This window comes from Sapajus apella, unplaced genomic scaffold (assembly GCF_009761245.1).
Source record: "Sapajus apella isolate SASKATOON/1434 unplaced genomic scaffold, GSC_monkey_1.0 scaffold40, whole genome shotgun sequence".
Classification (NCBI taxonomy): domain Eukaryota; kingdom Metazoa; phylum Chordata; class Mammalia; order Primates; family Cebidae; genus Sapajus; species Sapajus apella.
The window spans coordinates 7225950-7248138 of record NW_022436980.1 but is presented as its reverse complement, the minus strand read 5'-3'; the positions used below and the strand labels follow the sequence as shown (position 1 = coordinate 7248138).

The 22189-nt window shown below is 37.5% G+C and overlaps 1 protein-coding gene across 2 annotated transcripts in view; it reads left to right on the top strand.

The window, feature by feature from the left end:
* Positions 1-22189, top strand: part of ATP6V1A (ATPase H+ transporting V1 subunit A) — a 61494-nt gene that overhangs the window by 25472 nt on the left and 13833 nt on the right. For both annotated transcript variants that reach the window (XM_032299028.1, XM_032299029.1), the window contains exons 2-12: positions 936-1030; positions 3521-3649; positions 6655-6869; positions 7128-7265; positions 9593-9744; positions 11909-12071; positions 13189-13297; positions 18736-18858; positions 18954-19068; positions 19737-19800; positions 21902-22105. In XM_032299028.1, the coding sequence (XP_032154919.1) occupies positions 946-1030; positions 3521-3649; positions 6655-6869; positions 7128-7265; positions 9593-9744; positions 11909-12071; positions 13189-13297; positions 18736-18858; positions 18954-19068; positions 19737-19800; positions 21902-22105 (1497 nt within the window). In that variant the 5' untranslated portion in view covers positions 936-945. The remainder of the gene's footprint in view (positions 1-935; positions 1031-3520; positions 3650-6654; positions 6870-7127; positions 7266-9592; positions 9745-11908; positions 12072-13188; positions 13298-18735; positions 18859-18953; positions 19069-19736; positions 19801-21901; positions 22106-22189) is intronic.

Below are 22189 nucleotides of genomic sequence, written 5' to 3'. Positions count from 1 at the left end.
TAGGAGCAGATACCTTGGAGAAGAACATTTTAAGCAGAAGGAACAACCTGTACAAAGGCCCTGAGGTAGAATGTGCTTGTGTTTCTGAGAACTGACAAAGAGTATGTATTTGCAGCATGATTAAGCAAAAGAGTAGTTGGAGAAGTCAGAGCGATAATTGAGGATGGGGTTGTTAGAGGACTGCATAAGTTGTTGAGAAGACTTCACGTTTTTATCAGTACTTACTGATATTTCCTGTGAAATGCCTCACATAGAGATATAATTCAGTTGTGATATAACCATCGAGCATCCAGGAAGAGGGTACTTTTAACTACATTTTAGGAATTTTGGCTGGGTTCCATGGCTTACATCTGTAGTCCCGGCACTGTGAGAGGCTGAGGTGGGCGGATCACTTGATGTCAGGAGTTTGAGAACAGCCTGGCCAATATGGCAAAACCCTGTCTCTACTAAAAATACAAAAATTAGCCATGCATGATCACATGCACTTGTAATTCCAGCTACCATGGAGGCTGAGGCACAGGAATTGCTTGGGAGGCAGAGGTTGCAGTGAGCAGAGATCCCTCTACTGCATTCCGCCTGGGTGATGGAGTTAGATTCTGTCTCAAAACAAGCAAACAAACAAAAACACTAGCTGGGCATGGTGCTACACACCTGTAGCCATAGCTACTTGGGAGGTTAAGGTGAGAGGACCGCTAGAGTCCAGGAGTTTGAGACTGCAGTGAGCTATGACTGTACCACCACAGTCTAGCCTGGGTGACAGAGAGCCTCTTAAAATTTTTTTTTAAATTAAGGAAAAGAAAATATTTATATTCTACTTTGAAGAAGTATAATAAGAGTACACCAAAGATAAGAGTCGTCTCATCTTAGTGGACTACCTGTATTGGTTCTTTTGCTTTAGGGTTTATAATTATAACTTATTTTTTTATTTGCCATAGGTAAACTAACATGATGGATTTTTCCAAGCTACCCAAAATACTCAATGAAGATAAAGAAAGCACATTTGGTTATGTGCATGGGGTCTCAGGACCTGGTAAGTAATACATTATAATCTCAAAGTAAGGATATCTAACTTTGATTAATGTCTTTTCAAATTATTTTACATTGAAATATACAACTTTCTGTTTACCTGCATACATTCTGTTTGTCCTTAGAAGATCTCATAGTGACTGTAAGACTGAAGTAGCATCTCTATCATAAGGGCTCATCTAGCATTGATTATCTAAATTTGATAATTATTATTAAGGTGCTACTTTGTGATATCCTGTTATAATTATATAAATGTATAACCCATATTTAGTTTTATATATGTCTTAATTTTTTGTTAAAGTTGAGGTTAAAAAAAACTATGAAGTTTATAGCTTTTAATATGTAATACCTTGCATATAGCAGGTATTCATTAAATGTTAATTTGCTTTGAACTTTAATAATTCAAATGCTCAGAGCATTTCTCAGCAACATTAACTTTTGCTCTTCGCATTTATGAAACTTTTTGAGTAAGTGTGACATTATGAACCACCTGTGGGAAAAAAGTTTTAGGACCCAAACTTTATGTCCATTCTGCCAAAACATGGAGTGCTGCTTTTTAAATAATAAATCTTACTCGAGTATTTGTTTTGTTACTGAATACTCCCACTACAAAATGTGATTCACAGTCAATTTCTCTACGTAAAACCTGCTCAGTGATGTATTATCCTTAAAACCTCATGCTATATAGTCTTTTTCTTGTTCTAATTACAGTAGAGGTGATGACAGTTTTTTGATGTTTATGCAAATGAAGACTGTCAGTCACTGCACCTCATTTTTCTCCCCCAAAAACTTGGTGTTTGAGCTTGATTTCATTGGCAAATTATAAAAAGGTTATCAGTATCTTTTGCCACGTAGAGAAATAATTGTCCTCTTAATGATCATAAGGGTCTTTAGGATGGACAGGTTAAACCCAAGAACTTTTAGAGAAAAGGCAAAAGACCATCAAAGAGTTTAGGAAAAAATACTCTGTGAAAACGTGTAGTGCACTGCTCCTGGAAACAATTTTTAATTCTTTTTTTTTTTAGTATTTAAAAAATGTTACTTTAAGTTCTGGGATACATGTGCAGAAAGTGTAGGTTTGTTACATAGGTATACATGTGCCATGGTGGTTTGCTGTACCTATCACCCATCATCTAGGTTTTAAGCCCTGCATGCATTAGGCATTTGTCCTAATGCTCTCCCTCCCCCTGCCACCTGCAATTTCTAAGTCTTAAGTATTTTATAAGGTAAACAGTGGCATCCTTTTTTGGCTCATGAAGTATGATTTTAAATCTCTGGTATTTTAATACATCTTAATTCTTAAGTAATCGGTATAGAGGTAAATATTTATAGAATGAATAAGTCTTCATTGTTTTAACACAGTTAATTAACTATTAAACTTTAATAGTTTCCACTGAAGTATTATCTATTACATAGTTCTAATCAATTGTATCAGAAGGCTAAATATTAAAAATTGGTTTATTCTTATACATATCTAAAAATGTGGCAACCTTCCCTCCCTGCTAGAAAAGTCATTTTTGCTTACTAGACAACATGGTCCAAAAAGTAAGTTCAAATTTTGGTTCAGTATGTATATAAGGCTTCTTAGTGGGGACTTTACTGAGTGGCAGTGGTTGATTATAAATATTCTTATGGCCTATGAAAAAAATTTTGTAGATGTGTCTGTGAACTTTTCTAGTAGAGTTATTATTAGTTTATCAAAAAGGTCCATGTCCCAGAAGAGTTGTAAGACACTGGTATAAATTGTTAGAAAGTAAAGATGTTGCTTTAGGTCTTATCTCTCAAAGGAAACATTCCACATACTACTAGCTAAACCATTTATTCCAATTTCTACTTTTTTTTTTTTCTTTTTTAAGACAGAGTCTCACTCTGTCACCAGGGGCCAGGCTGGAGTGCAGTGGCGTAATCTTGGCTCACTGCAACCTCCGCCTCCCGGGTTGAAACAGTTCTCCTGCCTCAGCCTCCCAAGTAGCTGGAACTACAGGTGCATGCCACCATGCCCAGCTAATTTTTTTTTAGTAAAGACAGAGTTTCACCATGTTGGTCTGGATGGTCTCGATCTCTTTACCTCGTGATCCGCCCACCTTGGCTTCCCAAAGTGCTGGGATGACAGGCATTAGCCACTGCACCCGGCTTCCAATTTCTACTTTTAAAAGTTTTTTTATTGTTCCAAAGCCTTCACCCCGTGTATCATAGCAACTCCCAGAACATATCTGAATCCTACCAGGTAAGTTTGCCATGCAAAACTTGAAATGTTTGAAAATTTTTCATGTATATTATGTAAATAAAAAATCTTTGGCTTACCTTTTTATATCATGTACTAAAAATATATCTTTATGTGAAACTACCAGTATATTCCATAGTAGGTTTTTATTGTTTTTATGAATCTATGAGAGAGGTATGTTATTGGGCTTGTTGGGTGTTTTAATCATTTGTGACTATTCAAAGAGCACTAGAGTCTTAAGTCATCAAAATAGTCGTTTGTCCTCTTCAGTGGTTACAGCCTGTGACATGGCGGGTGCAGCCATGTATGAGCTGGTGAGAGTGGGCCACAGCGAGTTGGTTGGAGAGATTATTCGATTGGAGGGTGACATGGCTACTATTCAGGTGTATGAAGAAACGTGTATCCTTTTTGGCTCAATTTCCTGCCTCATTCTGTATTTCAAAATTTAAGAATTTAGGCCAGGCACATTGGCTCATAGCTTTAATCCCAGCACTTTGGGAGGCCAAGGCAGGCAGTTCACCTGTGGTCAGGAATTCGAGACCAGCCTAGCTAACATGGTAAAACCCCATCTCTAGTAAAAATATGAAAATCAGCTGGGCATGGTGGTGGGCACCTGTAATCCCAGCTACTCAGGAGGCTGAGGCAGGGGAATTCTTGAACTCGAGAGGCAGAGGTTGCAGTGAGCTGAGATCACACCACTGCACTGCAGCCTGGGCTACAGAGCAACACTCTGTCTCAGAAAAGGAAAGAAAAAAATTTAAGGATTTAAGTCAAAGGTGGATGCAGCAAAGTAGCAGCAACTAATGATATTAGAAGCATGAAATGCTGGTGTTGTGAAGAGACCTGAATTACCCAGGAGTGTGTTAAACAAAGAGAAAAAGGTACTATGAATTAGTACTCTTGTTTAAGAAATTAGTATCATCTTCTGAACCTTCATTGCTGTTACTGCTTCAGTAATTCATGAACTTCAGGGGGACCAACTGAATTTTTTCTTCAGTGGGCCGCATATTGTAGAAGAAAGTGTAAACAGAATAACAATGTTGATTTTTGTGGTTAAAATTCTCCAGTCATGACTTCAGTTTAAAATAGTAAGTCCATAAATAAATCAGTCACCATTCTATTCTAATAGCACTGTGTGACATATTACATTTCAGTTTTAGTACTAGGAAACCTTTACCATTTGGTTATCATAATTTTGGCTTTTAAACATATTTCAATTTTCTATGAAGTATAAACATAAAGGCTTAAGCCTAGTGAAGAGGTATCACTTTTCGAGTGCTTATGCATGTATTTTACTTTGATTTTCAAAATCAGCATTAATTCTTTGAGTATTTAATTAAGATTTATTTGGTACAACATTTTTTGCCATTCTAAAACACATGCATGCAGATAACTAATCTCTCTGTAGTACTGGGTGCCAGTTTAAAACAAAATCATCCAAAAATTTTAAATAACAATCGAAGTTTTTGTAGCTATGAAATCATGACTAATCAAAAATATTTTTTTCTATTATTACTTTTATCTTTTGTTTAATCTTTCACATGGTTTGAAGATTTAAAATAAATGAAAATATAGTCACAACCCTCATTGCCTTTGTTGTCTTGTATGTAGCCATTTATCAAAACACATACACACCTCCATGCACATATGCAACCACTGTCATAGCTCCCTTTATTGTATATCCTTCTAGTTTAGTAATTACATACATGAGCAAATACAAATATTTGTATTTTTCTTTCCTTTTTCCCAAAGGATAGCATATTATATGTACTGTTATATACCTTGCTTTTTTTCACTTAAAAGTATATGTATTGTGGAAAATAAATAGATATGTAATAAATATAGTAAAATGTTAAAGGTAGAATATAGCTGGTAGAGATGGAGAGTCTACTGTAAAATTCTTTCAACTTTGTTGTTGTTCTGAAAATTTTCATAATCAAAATTTGAAATGAAAATACATAGTTTAGGGGCTGGGCGCTCCGAGAGCTTTGGGAAGCCGAGGTGAGTGGATCACCTGAGGTCAGGAGTTCGAGATGAGCCTGACCAACATGTAGAAACCCCATCTCTACTAAAAATACAAAATTAGCTGGGCATGGTGTCACATGCCTGTAATCCCAGCTACTCGGGAGGCTGAGGCAGGAGAATCGCTTGAATCCAGGAGGCGGAGGTTGCGGTAAGCCAAGATCACGCCATTGCACTCCAGCCTGGGCAAGGAGTGCAAAACCCCGTCTTAAAAAAAAAAGAAAAGAAAAAAGAAAAGAAAATACATAGTTTAGAGATCTTTCTAGAAGAATTCATGGCATGGTAATGCTGGTTCTTTGTTTTACAGCCATATAATAATTCCATCATATAAATTTACCATTATTTATTTACTTAAATAATCACTTAATGATAGAAGTTTTGGTTTCTAGTCTTTGGTTGTTACAAAGTGCTACAGTGTAATTATAGTAAGAATTCACAGAAGTTGGATTCCTAGGTCAAGACATCCATTTTGAATTTTGATAAATATTGCTAAATTGCTCTCAGTAAAAGTTGTACTGATTTTACTGCTGTCAACAAATGTGTGAGAACAAAGTGGACTCATTATGCTTATTTATGTTTTATTCTCCCTATTTGTATGTTTTCAAAATAACTTTATTCTTAAGATTTTAGGTTTTGTCCAAGTACTAATACCCTTATTAGGGGACTGATATTCCTCAGCAGTATATGTGAAGCAGTGTATTAGCAAGAGGGTTTAGCTTCTGTTTTTAGCCCTGTGGTTCCTAAACTTTGCAGAGGCACTCTGGGAAGCTACAGCAAACTCATGTGATACCGGGATATTTTAATTTTTGGGGCAAACACAGGAATGTTAGACATATTATCAGATACCACATGCAACTAGTAACTTGAGATAATAAACAGCTTCATTATGTTGCTGTACTATATTTTTGTCAATTATGTTATATCTTTGCAAAGCTGAGATTTTGGCAGTTGCTAAGCTACAAAAGCAAGTAACGTGAAAATCAAAATGGAACAGGTTTCCAATCGATTGCAAGTTTGGAAAATTATATAGTTCCCCAAAGGCATATACATTCATAAGAATTATGGATATTTAGGACTGAAATTAATGTTCTTTTTTCTTTCAACTTATGCACATATTTTTTCAGATTGCTACTCAGTAGTTAGGACATATATGCATAGTAGGTTATTTAGACATAACTATTTAATAAATGGAACTGTTAGATATATCTTTTGTGCTGGGACACTGAAAAAATTAGTGAAACACTACTAATGCTATGAACTGAGAAAGTTTGGAAACTTCTGTTTTCACTTCTTGAGTGTCATTTCCTTGTTAAACTGTGGTATTTCCTGTTAATAGTGTCTTTAAACGTTTATAGTGAGTTTTCCTTAGCTGCTGTTTTTAGCTGGTGTGTCTGTTGGAGATCCTGTACTTCGCACTGGTAAACCCCTCTCTGTTGAACTTGGTCCTGGCATTATGGGAGCCATTTTTGATGGTATTCAAAGACCTTTGTCGGATATCAGCAGTCAGACCCAAAGCATCTACATCCCCAGAGGAGTAAATGTGTCTGCTCTTAGCAGAGATATCAAATGGGACTTTACACCCTCCAAAAACCTACGGGTATGTGTGTAACCAAGAATTTCTGAAGTTATTGAAAGAATGTAAAAATGAATGTTGAGTGAACTATGTTGTACTCTTAGTCCAAATAAAAACAGAATACAGAAGGATGGTTTACATTTTTTCTTAACTCTACTTCATGAGATTTTAGAACTAATGTTTTATTGATAAATCCGGCAAATGGTTTAAATTATAGCAACAGGGGCAAGTTCTACTTGACATCTATTTGAAAATTAAACAGCAACTACCTTTATTTTCTAGATTGGTAGTCATATCACTGGCGGAGATATTTATGGAATTGTCAATGAGAACTCGCTTATCAAACACAAAATCATGTTACCCCCACGAAACAGAGGAACTGTAACTTACATTGCTCCACCTGGGAATTATGATACCTCTGTAAGTATCATTTAAACTTTATCCTGCAGAGTGGCCCTATTTTTATATGATCGTTGCCCAGTTTTAGTGCCCTAAGTAATTAAAGAATTGATATTTAATATATAGGTTTTGAGTAACTCCTATAATTTTTGAAGGGTCTTTTTTGTTTTTAACTTGGATTTAGGGATAAAAAAACAGAATATATTGTTTCTTTTTAAAGAATTGTAACACTTTTCTATTGTCTTAATTGATGCTACATTTATTTAAACCCCTGATTGTTTAGGCATAGAGTAGACTTTGATTTTAATGGTATATCAATATTCACATAATAATTACGTAATGGAGCCTTTGAATTCTTTTTTTGGGTGGGGGGACAGGGTCTTCCTGTGCTGCTGAGGCTGGAATGCAATGGTGCAATCATAGCTAACCACAGCCTCAACCTGCTGGGCTCAAGCAATTATCTCACCTCAGCCTCCCGAGTACCTGGGACCTGAGGCACATGCCACCATGCCCCGCTAATTAAAATTTTTTTTTTTTTTTTAAGAGACAGGGTCTCACTCTGTTGCCCAGGCTAGTCTTGAACTTCTATACTCAAGTGATCCTTATGCCTCAGCCTCCCAAAAGTGTTGGGATCACAGGTGTAAGCTACCATGCCTGGCCTTGAATTAAAACTTTGATCTTTAATGTTATTTACAGTCACATAATACCAAATACAATAGGCCCATAATCTTTATGGGCATGAAGATAAATTTATTGAAAAGACTATCATAGCATATAATTTTCTTCCAATAAAATATGATAAGAAATAACAGTTTTTTAATCATAAGAGTAAGGCTGTGCTCCATAAGATATAGAAAATAAGAGTTAAGATTGGGATTTGGGGCAATCAACTAGACTCGCACACTAGCTTAGAGACTTGCTCCCAGTGGAGGATTTGAATTCATATATCAACAAAATTAGAGATTTCTATAGGGCTCTGGAAGTTGGAGCTGTTTGCAAATGGTTGAAACCATTTCAATGTTCACAAATGTTATTGTATTACTCATTACCTTTTTGCTTTTATACATATTTAATTTAAATATTTATTCCTTGGGCTTATGGGCAATGTAATAAATAAACAAATACATATTTAGAAATATTCAACTTCCTGTTTTTGGGGAAGTGGGGACGGAGTCTCGCTCTGTCACCCAGGCTGGGGTGCAATGGCACAATCTCAGCTCACTACAACCTCCACCTCCCGGGTTCAAGTGATTCTCCTGCCTCAGACTCCCAAGTAGCTGGGATTACAGGTGCCCACCACCACACCTGGCTAATTTGGTTTTTTGTATTTTTAGTAGAGACATGGTTTCACCATGTTGGTCAGGCTGGTCTCCAGTTCCTGACCTCATGATCCACCCCCGTCGGCTTCCCAAAGTGCTGGGATTACAGGCATGAGCCACTGTGCCTGGCCATATTCAATTTTCTTAAACATTTTAGGGTCCTTCACAGATAGGTATTTTTCATTAAAGCAGTATAAAATCATTATAATAATGTAAACAAAACAAAAGAGGAAAATAAATTACAAAGGCATTCACTTCTCCTCTCTCCCTCTCCCTGAAACATCTTATTTTGTATTCTTTAAGATTTCTCCTGGGCTGGGTGTGGTGGCTCACACCCGTAATCCCAGTACTTTGGGAGGCCGAGGCAGGCGGACCACCTGAGGACAGGAGTTCAAGACCAGCCTGGCCAATATGGTGAAACCCCATCTCTACTAAAAAATACAAAAATTAACTGGGCATGATGGTGGGTGCCTGTAATCCCAGCTACTTGGGAGGCTGAGGCATGAGACTCACTTGAACCTGGGAGGCAGAGGTTGCAGTGAACTGAGATTGTGCCACTTCATTTTAGCCTCTGCAACAGAGTGAAATTCGCTCTAAACAAACAAATAAAAATTTCTCCCCAAGCATTTACATATAATTTATTCAGCTATTTCTTTGTTGCTTAATATACTTCTTTCTTTCTTTTCGTTTTTTTTAAGAGATGAGGTGTCACTATGTTGCCCAGGGTGCTGGAACTGCTGGGCTCAAGCAATCCTCCTGCCTCAGTTTTCTGAGTAGTTGGGATTACAGTCACAAACCTGATATACTCCATTCTAAAAAAACTCAGAAATTTTGTTTTTAATTATTGAAAAAGTAATAAATATACCAGGTTAAAAAAAAAACTAGGACTATCGATAATAATTATAATAAAGAGTATAAATCTCTCTTCACACTTACATTCCTACCCCCAAGAAGAATTGGGTTACTTTGATATTGAAGGAAGAAATGTTCACAAATTTGACCATACCAAATCTTGCTGTACTTTTATAGGATGTTGTCTTGGAGCTCGAATTTGAAGGTGTAAAGGAGAAGTTCACCATGGTGCAAGTATGGCCTGTACGGCAAGTTCGACCTGTCACTGAGAAGCTGCCAGCCAATCATCCTCTGTTGACTGGCCAGAGAGTCCTTGATGCCCTTTTTCCGTAAGTTTGAGATGTCTCACGCTTTTCCTTCAGAGTTATTATATGTGCTTATGTTTTTATTATCTTTGTAGATAAAGGGTAATACATTTTATCTAGAGTAATAATGGTAAATTAAATATATTTATCGTTTGCTAGCGCTTATTATAAATTCAAACCATTAAAGACTTTTTTCATCGTTACCCACAGAAAGTATTATTTGTGAAACTTTTCTGAAAAAATAAAATTTTCTGAAGAAACACTGTACCAAAACAACGTAACTGTGTTTCCTTTGTTTTTGTTTTTAATTGAGACAGGCTCTCACTCTGTCGCCCAGGTTGGAGTGCAGTGGGGTGATCTCAGCTCATTGTAACCTCCGCCTCCCAGGCTCAAGCAATCCTCCTATCTCACCCTCCCAAGTAGCTGGGACAGGCATGCACTACCACACCTGGCTAATTTTTTGTATTTTTGGTAAAGACCGGGTTTGACTATGTTGCTTAGGCTGATCTTAAACTCCTGAGCTCAAGTGATCCACCTGCCTTGACCTCCCAAAGTGCAAGGATTACAGGCGTGAGCCACCGCAACTGGCCACCATGTTTCTTAAGTTATTCTATACTGGGAGCCAAGACAGAAGCCACAGTCAAATAACTGGGATAACATTTGGAAGAGGGAAAGAAAATAGTACAGAATGTGCTTATAAGTGCTGTAGTGTACTCACAGCTCTGAAGAAACAAGGCTTTAATCTCTTTTTTGATGAAGGAAATATCTGTAGTCATCACGGAATCCAGGGGATTGATTTAGTCCCAAACTCCATACCTGGGATAAATCAAACTTAGAGGCAAGCAACTTGGATACCCAACTTTAAGTTTGATGCTGTATCTACTTCTTGATTTAAAATTATTAAATAATTCAGATGACAGAGCACTTGGAAAATGCCCTATTTAATGACAAAGAAGTAAATACTCCAATTATCTGTAGCTTTCGACTGATGTCTATTTTTGGCTTAAGCCCCTCTGTAACCAATTGTATAATTTTATGATAAGCTGATTTTGTGATGTACAAAGTTCAAATGATTTAAGTATATATTATTACCAAGCAATTTATTATGTCACTCAATAAACCAGGAATAGATTTCCCAGCATAAAGTATGTATTTAATTTATTTGCTTGTATAACTTTTTAAAAATAAAGAATTGTGGTATAACTTTTTAAAAACAATTAGTAGATTTATGTCACCATAAATTGATGATTTCTATTAAAAGTAATAACAAAGGGCTGGGCATGGTGGCTGAAGCCTGTAATCCCAGCACTTTGGGAGGCCAAGGCGGGTGGATCACAAGGTCAGGAGTTCTAGACCAGTCTGGCCAATATGGTGAAACCCTGTCTCTACTAAAAATGCATAAAAATGAGCCAGATGTGGTGGCACACACCTGTAATTCCAGCTACTCAGGAGGCTGAGGCAGGAGAATTGCTTGAACCTCAGGGAGCAGAGGTTGCAGTGAGCCAAGATCATGCCATTGCACTCCAGTGTGGGCGACAGAGCGAGACTCCATCTTGGGGGGCGGGTAGGGGGAGGAAATGACAAAAGCTGCAATTATTTTTTCACTGACCTAAATAAAATCAACTGGGCTCTCTCTGTTGCCCAGCAGTGTTTCTTAATTTGTTGTCTGCTCTTTCCATTTTCTACGACTGCTTAAAAACCATAAACCATCTCCTATCTCTCTCTTTCTCTCTCTCTCTCTCTCTTTTTAAGAAACAGGTTATCACTCTGGCCTAGGCTGGAATACAATGGCTAGATCATAGTTGACTGTAACCTCAAACTCCAGGGCTCCAGTTGTCCTCCTGCCCCAGCCTTCTGAATAGCTAGACCATAGGCATGCACCACCATGCCCTTCTAATTTCTAAAATTTTTGTAGAGACTGGGTCTTGCCCTTTTGCCCACACTGGTCTTGAACTCCAGGGCTCAGGCAGCCCTCCTACCTCAGTCTCCCAAAGCATTGGGATTACAGGCATAAGCTTCTGTGCCAAGCCTTTTTTTATCTTATTATTTTCATATACCCCTCTTCTCTAGTTTATGGAATATGTTTCATAGTGCTTTCTTTAGTTTGTGTTTTTGTGTTCCTTACCTACTTTATTTATTAACATCTATTAGCAAGTCAAGTAATCCATACTTTGTTTTCTTTGTTTAGGTGTGTCCAGGGAGGAACTACTGCTATCCCTGGAGCCTTTGGCTGTGGAAAGACAGTGATATCACAGTCTCTATCCAAGTATTCTAACAGTGATGTAATCATCTATGTAGGATGTGGTGAAAGAGGAAATGAAATGTCTGAAGTCCTCCGGGACTTCCCAGAGGTCTGTATAAAGCTTCAAATAATGTCCTAGAGAAAATACCACTAATCTATGTTCGTTGACAATTAATAAAGCTTTGTGTTGGGTCTGGAGCAATGCTGTCATTCGTCAAGGATCTTTTAAGGAATTTTAAAATTATATTTGTATATTCAAGAAAAGGAATTTTAATTCTTTTGTTGTTGCTGTTGTTGATACGGAATCTCGCTCTGTCACCAGGCTAGAGTGCAGTGGCACAATCTTGGCTAACTGCAACCTCCACCTCCCAGGGTCAAGTGATTTCCCTGCCTCAGCCTCCTGAGTAGCTGGGACTACAGGCTTGTGCCACCACACCGAGCTAATTTTTGTATTTTTAGTAGAGACGGGGTTTCACCATGTTGGCCAGGCTGGTCACGATCTCGTGACCTCGTGATCTGCCCTCCTCAACTTCCCAAAGTGCTGGGATTACAGGTGTGAGCCACTGCGCCGGCCAGTTTCACCCTTTTTGTCCAGGCTAGAGTGAAATCATGCAATTTCAAATCACTGCAACCTCTGCCTCCTGGGTTCAAGCGATTCTTCTGCCTTGGCCTCCCAAGTAGCTGAGATAACAGGCACACGCCACCACACGCATCTTATTTTGTATTTTTAGTAGAGACAGGGTTTCACCATGTTGTCCAGGCTGAACTCCTGACCTCCATTAATCCACCCACCTTGGCCTACCAAAGTGCTGGGGTTATAGGCATGAGCCACCATAACCGGCCAGGAATTTTCATTCTTAAGTCAAACACTTGAAAGTTTCTTTTTGTGGTCTGGTGGTTTTTACTTATTGGGAGAAAGATGAAATAAAACATTTAGAGATGTGACCTTTTCTTATGATTTATGATCTAGATTATTATAGTAATGTTTCTTTTTTTCATAAAATATTTATTTATGAAATTGAAATAATGTCTGTCTTCTTCATAGCACCATGGAGTAGGGAAGAGAGGTTGAAGCAGGTGCGGAATATTACTTTAGGAACAGTTATTGTAAGAGGCATTAAATATGGGCAAAAGTTGTAAAAAAAAAAAAAAAAAAAGAGGGAGGACTAAAATCTAAAATGTTACCTTAGAAATTAGAGATTCACTAATATATATTTTATCTGTAGCTAACAATGGAGGTTGACGGTAAGGTAGAGTCAATTATGAAGAGGACAGCCTTGGTAGCCAATACCTCCAATATGCCTGTTGCTGCTAGAGAAGCCTCTATTTATACTGGTGAGTATATAATTGGAATAAAAGCAGTTAACATCTGTTCTTAAGTGTAAGCTAGCACCATACTTTTCTAAATAACATTTTGCTTTCATTCTAAAATATCTCTGTACATATAAGCACATTCCTAGCTTTTAAAATATTTTACGTGGCTGGGCAGGTGGATCACTTGAGGTCAGGAGTTTGAGACCAGCCTGGTCAGTATGGTGAAACCCCATCTCTGCTAATTTCACAAAAAATTGGCTGGGTGTGATGGCGGGCATCTGTAATCCCAGCTACTCAGGAGGCTGAGACAGGAGAATTGCTTGAACCCAGGAGGCGGAGGTTGCAAGTGAGCCGAGATTGTGCCATTGCACTCCAGCCTGGGCAACAAGAGCAACACGCTATCTCAAAAATATATATATATTTTGTTTTATTTTCTATTTTAGATATATATATTACTTATTATATCTTCAGAATAAGTGAATATAAGATATTTATAGAGCTGCCTCTATCTTTTTTTTTTTTTTTTTTTTTTTTTGAGTCATGGTCTCGCTCTGTTGCTCAGGTGATCTGCCCGCCTTGACCTCCCAAAGTGCTAGGATTACAGGTGTGAGCCACCATGCCTAGCCTGATGTATCTTATACTACCTTTTTTCACCACGTTTTTTAATTGATCTAGTTTTTAAATATACTTGAACCTGTGTAACTTGACTTACCAGCTTTGAATTAATATATTTTGACTGGGGATATGAAAGATAAGACAATTCATTTATTAATGACCTTCCGTCTTTGATTCCATTTCCATCCCTGCTTTTATGTCTATGTTTTCAGGATTATAAAACTTAGATTCTATTCTGTAGCCATAAAGCCAGTATTTGAATTAGCTTTAGGCCTACATTAAAATGGAGTTAATGCTCACTAGCAGTCCCTTGGCTGTAATTTCTCCATTTCTTGATTGACTATAATTTGACTTTTGGAAGTTTCTTCAAGAAGACTTATGGCAACTGTGTTCTCTAAATTCTTGTTTCTTCATAAATTTGATATTTTTTCTATTGCCTTTAAATTTTAATAGTAGTTTGGCTGCATATAAAATTCCTGATCAATATTTCTTTCTTTGAGAACTAGTGTTAAATGCTGGGGACAGATCTGAGGCTGGCCTGCTTTTTTTCCTTTTGTAGGTGATTGTTCTCTTTTTTCCTAAAGGACTTTCTCTTTAAATTTGAAGTCTCTTAACTTTATTAGGATATATCCCAATGTTGATAGTTTCAATAAATTTTTCTGGAGATATATACCCTTTTAATTTATGAATATGTTTTTTATTTTGGAAAAATTTAGAAAATTACATCTGAAACTTTTTCATTATGGCTGTCTTCAAATATACCAACTAGACATACTAGATTTTTGTTATCTGTTTTCCATATGCATCGTTTCCTCTCTAATCCTTTTTATTTAGCCTTTTGTCTGTTCACAGGATAAATGGTATTTACTCTTTGTGTTGCTACTAATGAAACCTTCACTTCTATTTCTTTTTATTCTGCCAGCTCATGAAGCATCTCTTCTTATCTTGCTCCATGTGCCTTGAGATTTTATTTTGTGGTAGGCTGCTTTATTAGGGGGTGTGTGTGTGTGTGTGTGTGTGTGTGTATGTTTTTAAATTAACTGTGGTCACAGTTTTCATTTATTCTTTGGCAGGTTATTTGGCCATCATTATATTCTTCTCTTCTCTCTTTTTTCTTATTTTATCTTTGCTTAGATATCCTATTCTGATATTTATTATTACTATTACTCATCTTTGTAGGAGATAGGTGGGTGGCTGTGACTGTGGTCCAGGGTAGCAGGAATTCTTCATGGTAACTTGTGAAGTTTATTATGGCATGCTTCTGTGTAAGGAAGTTATTTTACTCTTCTTGCCTGATACCAGAAATCAGCAACTATAAGGCCATTCACAGTGACTTCTTCCCCCACCTCACCCACTTTTCTGTTAGTGAAGATAGAGCACCTACTTGTGTTTTGTTCATCCCCGTGTTCCTGCTTCTCTTTGATGCCAAACTGGGTATAAGGAACTCCTGTGACTGGCCATGTCGCTTTTTTGCAATGTTGCAAACAAAGCACTCTTGCTCCTCAGGATGTGCCTTCAAGTTTGCAGAAGCTTTATCTGAGATTCATGGCTTCATATAATTCTTGGCATTTTTCCATACTCTTACTTGGTTTTTACCTCATTTAGATGACTTTTTTTTATTATATTGTTGTGGGACTATGTCTCCTGGTTTTTAAGGATTAAATTTGTATTTCTATATTTCTTGTTCTCCTTGTTTGGTGGTAGCTTTTTTTTTTTTTTTGAGACGGGGTTTCACTCTCGTTACCCAGGCTGGAGTGCAATGGCGCGTTCTCGGCTCACCGCAACCTCCGCCTCCTGGGTTCAGGCAATTCTCCTGCCTCAGCCTCCTGAGTAGCTGGGATTACATTACAGGCACACGCCACCATGCCCAGCTAATTTTTTGTATTTTTAGTAGAGACAGGGTTTCACCATGTTGACCAGGATGGTCTCGATCTCTTGACCTCGTGATCCACCCGCCTCAGCCTCCCAAAGTGCTGGGATTACAAGCTTGACCAACCACGCCCGGCCTGGTGGTAACTTTTATGAGAGAGAGACAGTGACATAGAAAGCTACCTTATTCTTTTAAATGGCTGGCTGCACAGTATCCCTTTGTATGGATATATCATAATTTAACTGGCATCTTTTTGTTGGACTATTGGATTCTTTATCCGTGTTTGTGATAGGCAGCACTAAAATATCCTTATACATATATTCTTACATTGTTCTTTGTGTGTTTTGCATGCATGTTTCTTTGCATGTTGTTTTTCCTTAAAGACAGGGTCTTGCTCTATCACCCAGGCTGGAGTGCAGTGGCATGGTCATGGCTCACTGTAGCCTTGACCTTGTGGTCTCAGGGGATCCTCTCATCTCAGCCTCCCAACTAGCTGAGGCTACATACATGAGCCACCATGCCTGGCTAATTTTTTTATTTTCTGTAGGGATGGGTCTCATCATGTTGCCCAGGATGGGCAACTCGTAGCCTCAAGAGATCATCCTGCCTTGGGATCCCAAAGATCTGGGATTACAGGCATGAGCCACCATGCATGGCCTCTTTTCACATTTCTTAGGGTAATTTCTTAGAAGTAAAATCCCTGCCAATACAGCTGTTAATGGTGATTTTACATTCTGATTGCCCTTCAAAAGGGCTAACAGTAGACAAGAGTTTCTGCTTCTTAACATCTTCACCAATGCTAGTTTTTTCAACATGTTCTTATGATAATTATCAACCATACGGAAAAGTTGAAAGAGTATTACAGTGAATACCGTGTACCTGGCACCTAGATTTGACAATTGAAATTTTAACTATTCTTGCTTTAGTAGATACCTGTTAAATCTGTATTTAACAGTGAACTAACATCTTTCCTGTGTGTATGAACCGTTTAAAAACTGCCTTGTGTTCATTTTCCTTTTGGATGATAGTTGTTTTTCATACTGATTTCTAAAAGCTCTTTTTTGTTTGTTTGTTTTTGAGACAAAGTCTCACTCATTCACCCAGGCTGGAGTGCAATGGTACGATCTTGGCTCACTGCAGCCTCTGCCTCCTGCCTGCGTTCAAGCAATTATCCGGCCTCAGCCTCCCGAGTAGCTGGGATTACAGGCATGCACCACCACCACACCTGTCTAATTTTTGTATTTTTAGTAGAGACAGGGTTTCACCATGTTGGCCAGGCTGGTCTCAAACTCCTGACCTCAGGGGATCCACCCACTTTGGCCTCCCAAAGTGCTGGGATTACAGGCATGAGCCACTGCACCTGGCCAGAAACTCTTTGATTAATGAATTAATGCATCCTTTATCTGTCGTGAGTTGCAAATATGTCCCAGTTTGTTTGTTTCTTGATTTTGTCTGAGGCATATTTTTATTGTAGGCACTGATACCTGTAGGTCTGTCAGAGAATTCTCACTTACTCATGTGTATTTGTCTTTTCTGCCATTTATTTCTAATTATCACAAGTATCTGTGACATTTCATCACAGGTTTAAAACACAGCATGCTTGTATAAGAAAGGATCTGTTCTTACCATTAGATTGGAATATGTAATAATTATTGTGTTGTTGAAGCCTTAATATTGATAATGTTTCTTTTTTTTTTTTAAGCCAGTCAAATTTAGCAGTGGGGGGTTGTATACCAACTTTAGTGACACTAATGTTAATAAGTTCTAATAACCCACTACCATCGGACCAGCCGATAATGTTTCTTAAAGACTTTCTTCATGGGACCATTTTATGAATGCCTCAACAGTCAGTATTTTTTATTCTGAAAGATACAATATGATAAATAGTAAAGTGCTAAATTTTCCATTAATTATGTTAATTTTACTTATATAAACCTCTGTTTCTTTACTAGTAAAATAAAGAAGCCATGGCATTAGCTTTTGGAACTTTTATAATATAACAATACATTTTTCGTAATATCTTAGAGTTTTCTAGCACTTCGTACTTTTAAAATGATATTTATTTAATGTATTTCACTTAATCTGCTATATAGAAGTATATATGGCAGGCAGCGTTATTCCATTTTTAATTGGTTAGGAAACCACACTGGGAAATCAAGTTATTTTGCTAAGGTTAATGACAGAATAGGAACTAGAACCCAAGACTTGTTTCTGTATATTATCTGCTTATAAGTGGTTTACTGTCTAAATTTATAGGATAGGACCTGATCTGCATAGCAGAATAATCTGGATAATTGAGATATTACTCATTTTAATAACATTTGTTACTTTTGAAAAGTAACCACCCAGCCTGATTAGTTAAGGGCTATTTTTGGATGCATGCATGTTTCCATATGTATATGTGATATAGAGAGAGAAGCTACATTTGAAAATTAATTTCAGACTTAATTATTTCAATAAAGAATAGAGAAAATCATTTCCTGCTTTCTAAAAATATTAGGGTAAGCTAGGCTATGGCATCAAATAATTCCAATTGTATATTTGCTCAATATAATAGATGTTTATTTCAAGTGTTCAGGGGACTCTTTGCTCTGTCATTCTGAGCTGCAATCCAGGCTGAAATGAGCTCTACCATTTTCAACACATGGCTTCCAGGACTACTGGGAGTTCTCTCCATTTCAGCAGGCCAGAAGGAAGAAAGAGCATGAAAGAGCATGTGACTTGTCTGGCCGTAGAACACATTATTTTGACTTGAATTTTGTTAGCCAGAGATCAGTTACCTGGCCATATCTAAGTGCACAGGATGCTAGGAAGCATAGTTCAGTATGTGCCCAGAAGAAGAAAAAGCAGATTTGAGGGAGCAGCTAGCAATCTACCTTGTGTACTTATTGCTTTAAAGTTTTCTTAAGGGTGGAAAAAAACAGGATTTTGTATGCTAGCATTGTAACTTATAATAATATTCTTCCCAATTTAGGAATCACACTGTCAGAGTACTTCCGTGACATGGGCTATCATGTCAGTATGATGGCTGACTCTACCTCTAGATGGGCTGAGGCCCTTAGAGAAATCTCTGGTCGTTTAGCTGAAATGCCTGCAGGTACGCCTGTTTATTGCTTATCATGTAAACAAGGCTGATAGGATTTTCGGGGCTGGCTTAGAAACTCTCTTTTAAAATGTATTTTCCTTTTTCAGATAGCGGATATCCAGCCTATCTTGGTGCCCGTCTGGCCTCTTTTTATGAAAGAGCAGGCAGGGTGAAATGTCTTGGAAATCCTGAAAGAGAAGGGAGTGTCAGCATTGTAGGAGCGTAAGCAAACAAACTATTTACTTTGGAAAAGAAAAAAGTCACAGATGTATCAAAGAGAGAAAAAAGTCACATATTTTAAAGACAGAATATTTAGCTCCCACTGGGAGCAACGGTTCTTAAGGAGGGTTGCACTCCAGAGTCACCTTAGGAGCTCTTTGAAGATGTACATGTTTAGGCAATTTCTACATATTTTGGTTCCATAGGTTTGACTTTAATTTATATATTTATATGTTTAATTTCAATATTTGTTTAATTTTTGTAATTTAGAAAATTATAGACATATTAGGGTGGGATTGCATCATAGTAAAAACAAAATGAAGATTCATGATTACTACATAAAGCTATACTTTTTTCCTGGGGCTTTTCCTTCTTGCTTCATCTATTTGATTAGAATAATAAAATTGATTATAATAAAATATGTATTCATGTCTCATACTAGAAGGTGTTCTGTAGTTTTCATTCTTGTTTACAACTTAAATACTGGCTTTTAAGATTCTTAGGTAAGATTTTCTTTCCAAAGGTCATTTCTAAAGTTATTTACACTAAAAAGTTTTTACTTTAAAATTGACTTTCAAAAAAATTTAACATTTATATTTTATTTTTTATAAGCATTTCTAATGACTGCATTTTTTTTGTAATGACCGTTTTTGTTTTTTTTTTTAATTTAGAGTTTCTCCACCTGGTGGTGATTTTTCTGATCCAGTTACATCTGCTACTCTTGGTATCGTTCAGGTATGTCTTTCCCTAGTGTAGTCAACTTCCAAGTCTTTCCTCCTCTCCACAGACCCTGCTATTCTAATACAATCTAATGTAATCATTATAAAGTATTTAATTTACTCTCTAAAGGATAGGCAATGGTAAAGTTCGTTTTAGGAACACTCTTAACTCTGAGAGCCTTTATTACTGTCTGTTTTTTTCTTAGCTGTTTATGTAGGATTTATAATAAACTTAATAATATATAAGTGGAAAATATATTCAGGTAGCAAAAGTTTTATTAGTATTAGAGTAATACTATGATATTTTAGTCATAGTAACCCTAGTTATAGAAACAAAGAGGCCCAAAAATGTGTAATACCCAGAAGTTATTTCTCTTCATAGTTGGGTCCAGGGCTCTCTTGTGTTTAGTAATAATTCAGAGTCCAGGATTCCTTCCATCTTGTGACTCCACTGTCACCTAGCCTGGTGATCATCTGCATCTAGCTGACACAAGGGAAAACTGTGGAGAAGGCATATCCACCTTTTTTGAACCTTGGATTCAAAAGTGACACATTGACTGTACTCATTCTATTAGCTACCACAACCACGTGAAAGTAAGGCTGGAAAATGCAGTTTCTGTCTAGGCATTTGCTTCCCAGTGACAAAACATGAATTTTAGTGGATAGCTAGTTAGCCCAAACAAAAAATGTGTATAAATCAGAGCTATAGTTAAAAAAAAAAAAAAAAAAAGTTGACATATTTGTGTTATTCATGTGGGAAAAACAGAATATTTACCTGTGTTTCTGACAGTATCAGATAAAAGGAAGTGGCAGAGGCTAAATTTACAACACTCAAGCTCTTTAACGCTTGCCAAAATTTTGTGTTTTAAATTATGGGGAAAGAGGGAACAGAGTTGGGAATGCATGGAATATCTGTGAAGTTTTGCCCTTACAAAAATCACTGTCAGATGTTATTGGATTGGCTCTGTGAATGATAGGGAACTGAATTTTTAGTAGAGGCAGGGTTTCACCATGTTGGCCAGGCTGGTCTCGACTTTTGACCTCACGTGATTCACCCGCCTCTGCCTCCCAAAGTGCTGGGATTACAGGTCTGAGCCACATGCCTGGCCCAGAAGAGTTAGAGGTTTATTTTTTTGAGATGGAGTCTCGCTCCCATCATGCAGGCTGTAGTACAGTGTCGAGATATGGGCTCACTGCAACCTCCACCTCCTGGGTTCAAGCATTTCTCCTTCTTCAGCCTCCTGAGTAGCTGGGATTACAGGTGTGCACCATCACACTCAGCTAATTTTTGTATTTTCAGTAGAGACGGGATTTCACCGTGTTGGCCAGGCTGGTCTCAAACTCCTGACCTCAGGTGATCCGCCTGCCTCAGCCTCCCAAAATGCTGAGATTACAGGTATGAGCCACCACGCCCAGCCAGTTAGAGGTTTTTAATCAAAGTAAAGTGTGTATTCCATCTACATAAACCTGTTCTGGTTCATCTATTTATTGTACTGTAATAATCTTCCAAAGAGTCAATTAATTTTTCTTTTTGCTATCTGATTTGACACCCTATTAAGAAAGTTCAGGTAAATTTTAAATTCGATTTGTAGATATTACCCACCTTGAAAATGAAAGGAATACATTATTGTCATTTTCTACAAGTTTTATTCTGTTTCAGTGATACTTAGTATATACTAAAAAGATGTATGATTTGACCAATGAATTATAGAATTGCATATTTAGGGGCCAGCGTGGTGGCTGATGCCTGTAATCCTAGCAATTTGGGAGGCCGAGGTGGGCAGATCACATGAGGTCAGGAGTTCGAGACCAGCCTGGCCAACATGATGAAACCCTATCTCTACCAAAAATGCAAAAATTAGCTGGGCTTGATGGCTCATACCTGTTGTCCTAGCTACTCAGGAGGCTGAGGAAGGAGATTCATTTGAATGTGGGAGGTAGAGGTTGTAGTGAGCTGAGATCATGCCACTGCACTCCAGCCTAGGTGACAGAGCCAGACTCTGTCTCAAAAAAAAGAAAAAAGAGTTGCATAGTTAGGACAAATATGCTTTAGTATTTTTTTTCTACCTTTGTTTTTTAAGAAAAATTACTGTTGTTTTTGTTGTTTTTTTAATCAGGTGTTCTGGGGCTTAGATAAGAAACTAGCTCAGCGTAAGCATTTCCCCTCTGTCAATTGGCTTATCAGCTACAGCAAGTATATGCGTGCCTTGGATGAGTACTATGACAAACACTTCACAGAGTTTGTTCCTCTGAGGACCAAAGCTAAGGAAATTCTGCAGGAAGAAGAAGACCTGGCAGAAATTGTACAGCTTGTGGGAAAGGTGAGTTGTTAAATTCCATGGAAGATAGATCGGTGGGTTACACTGCAGTGTTACAAGGACAGATAGAGCCTTGGATATTGCAGA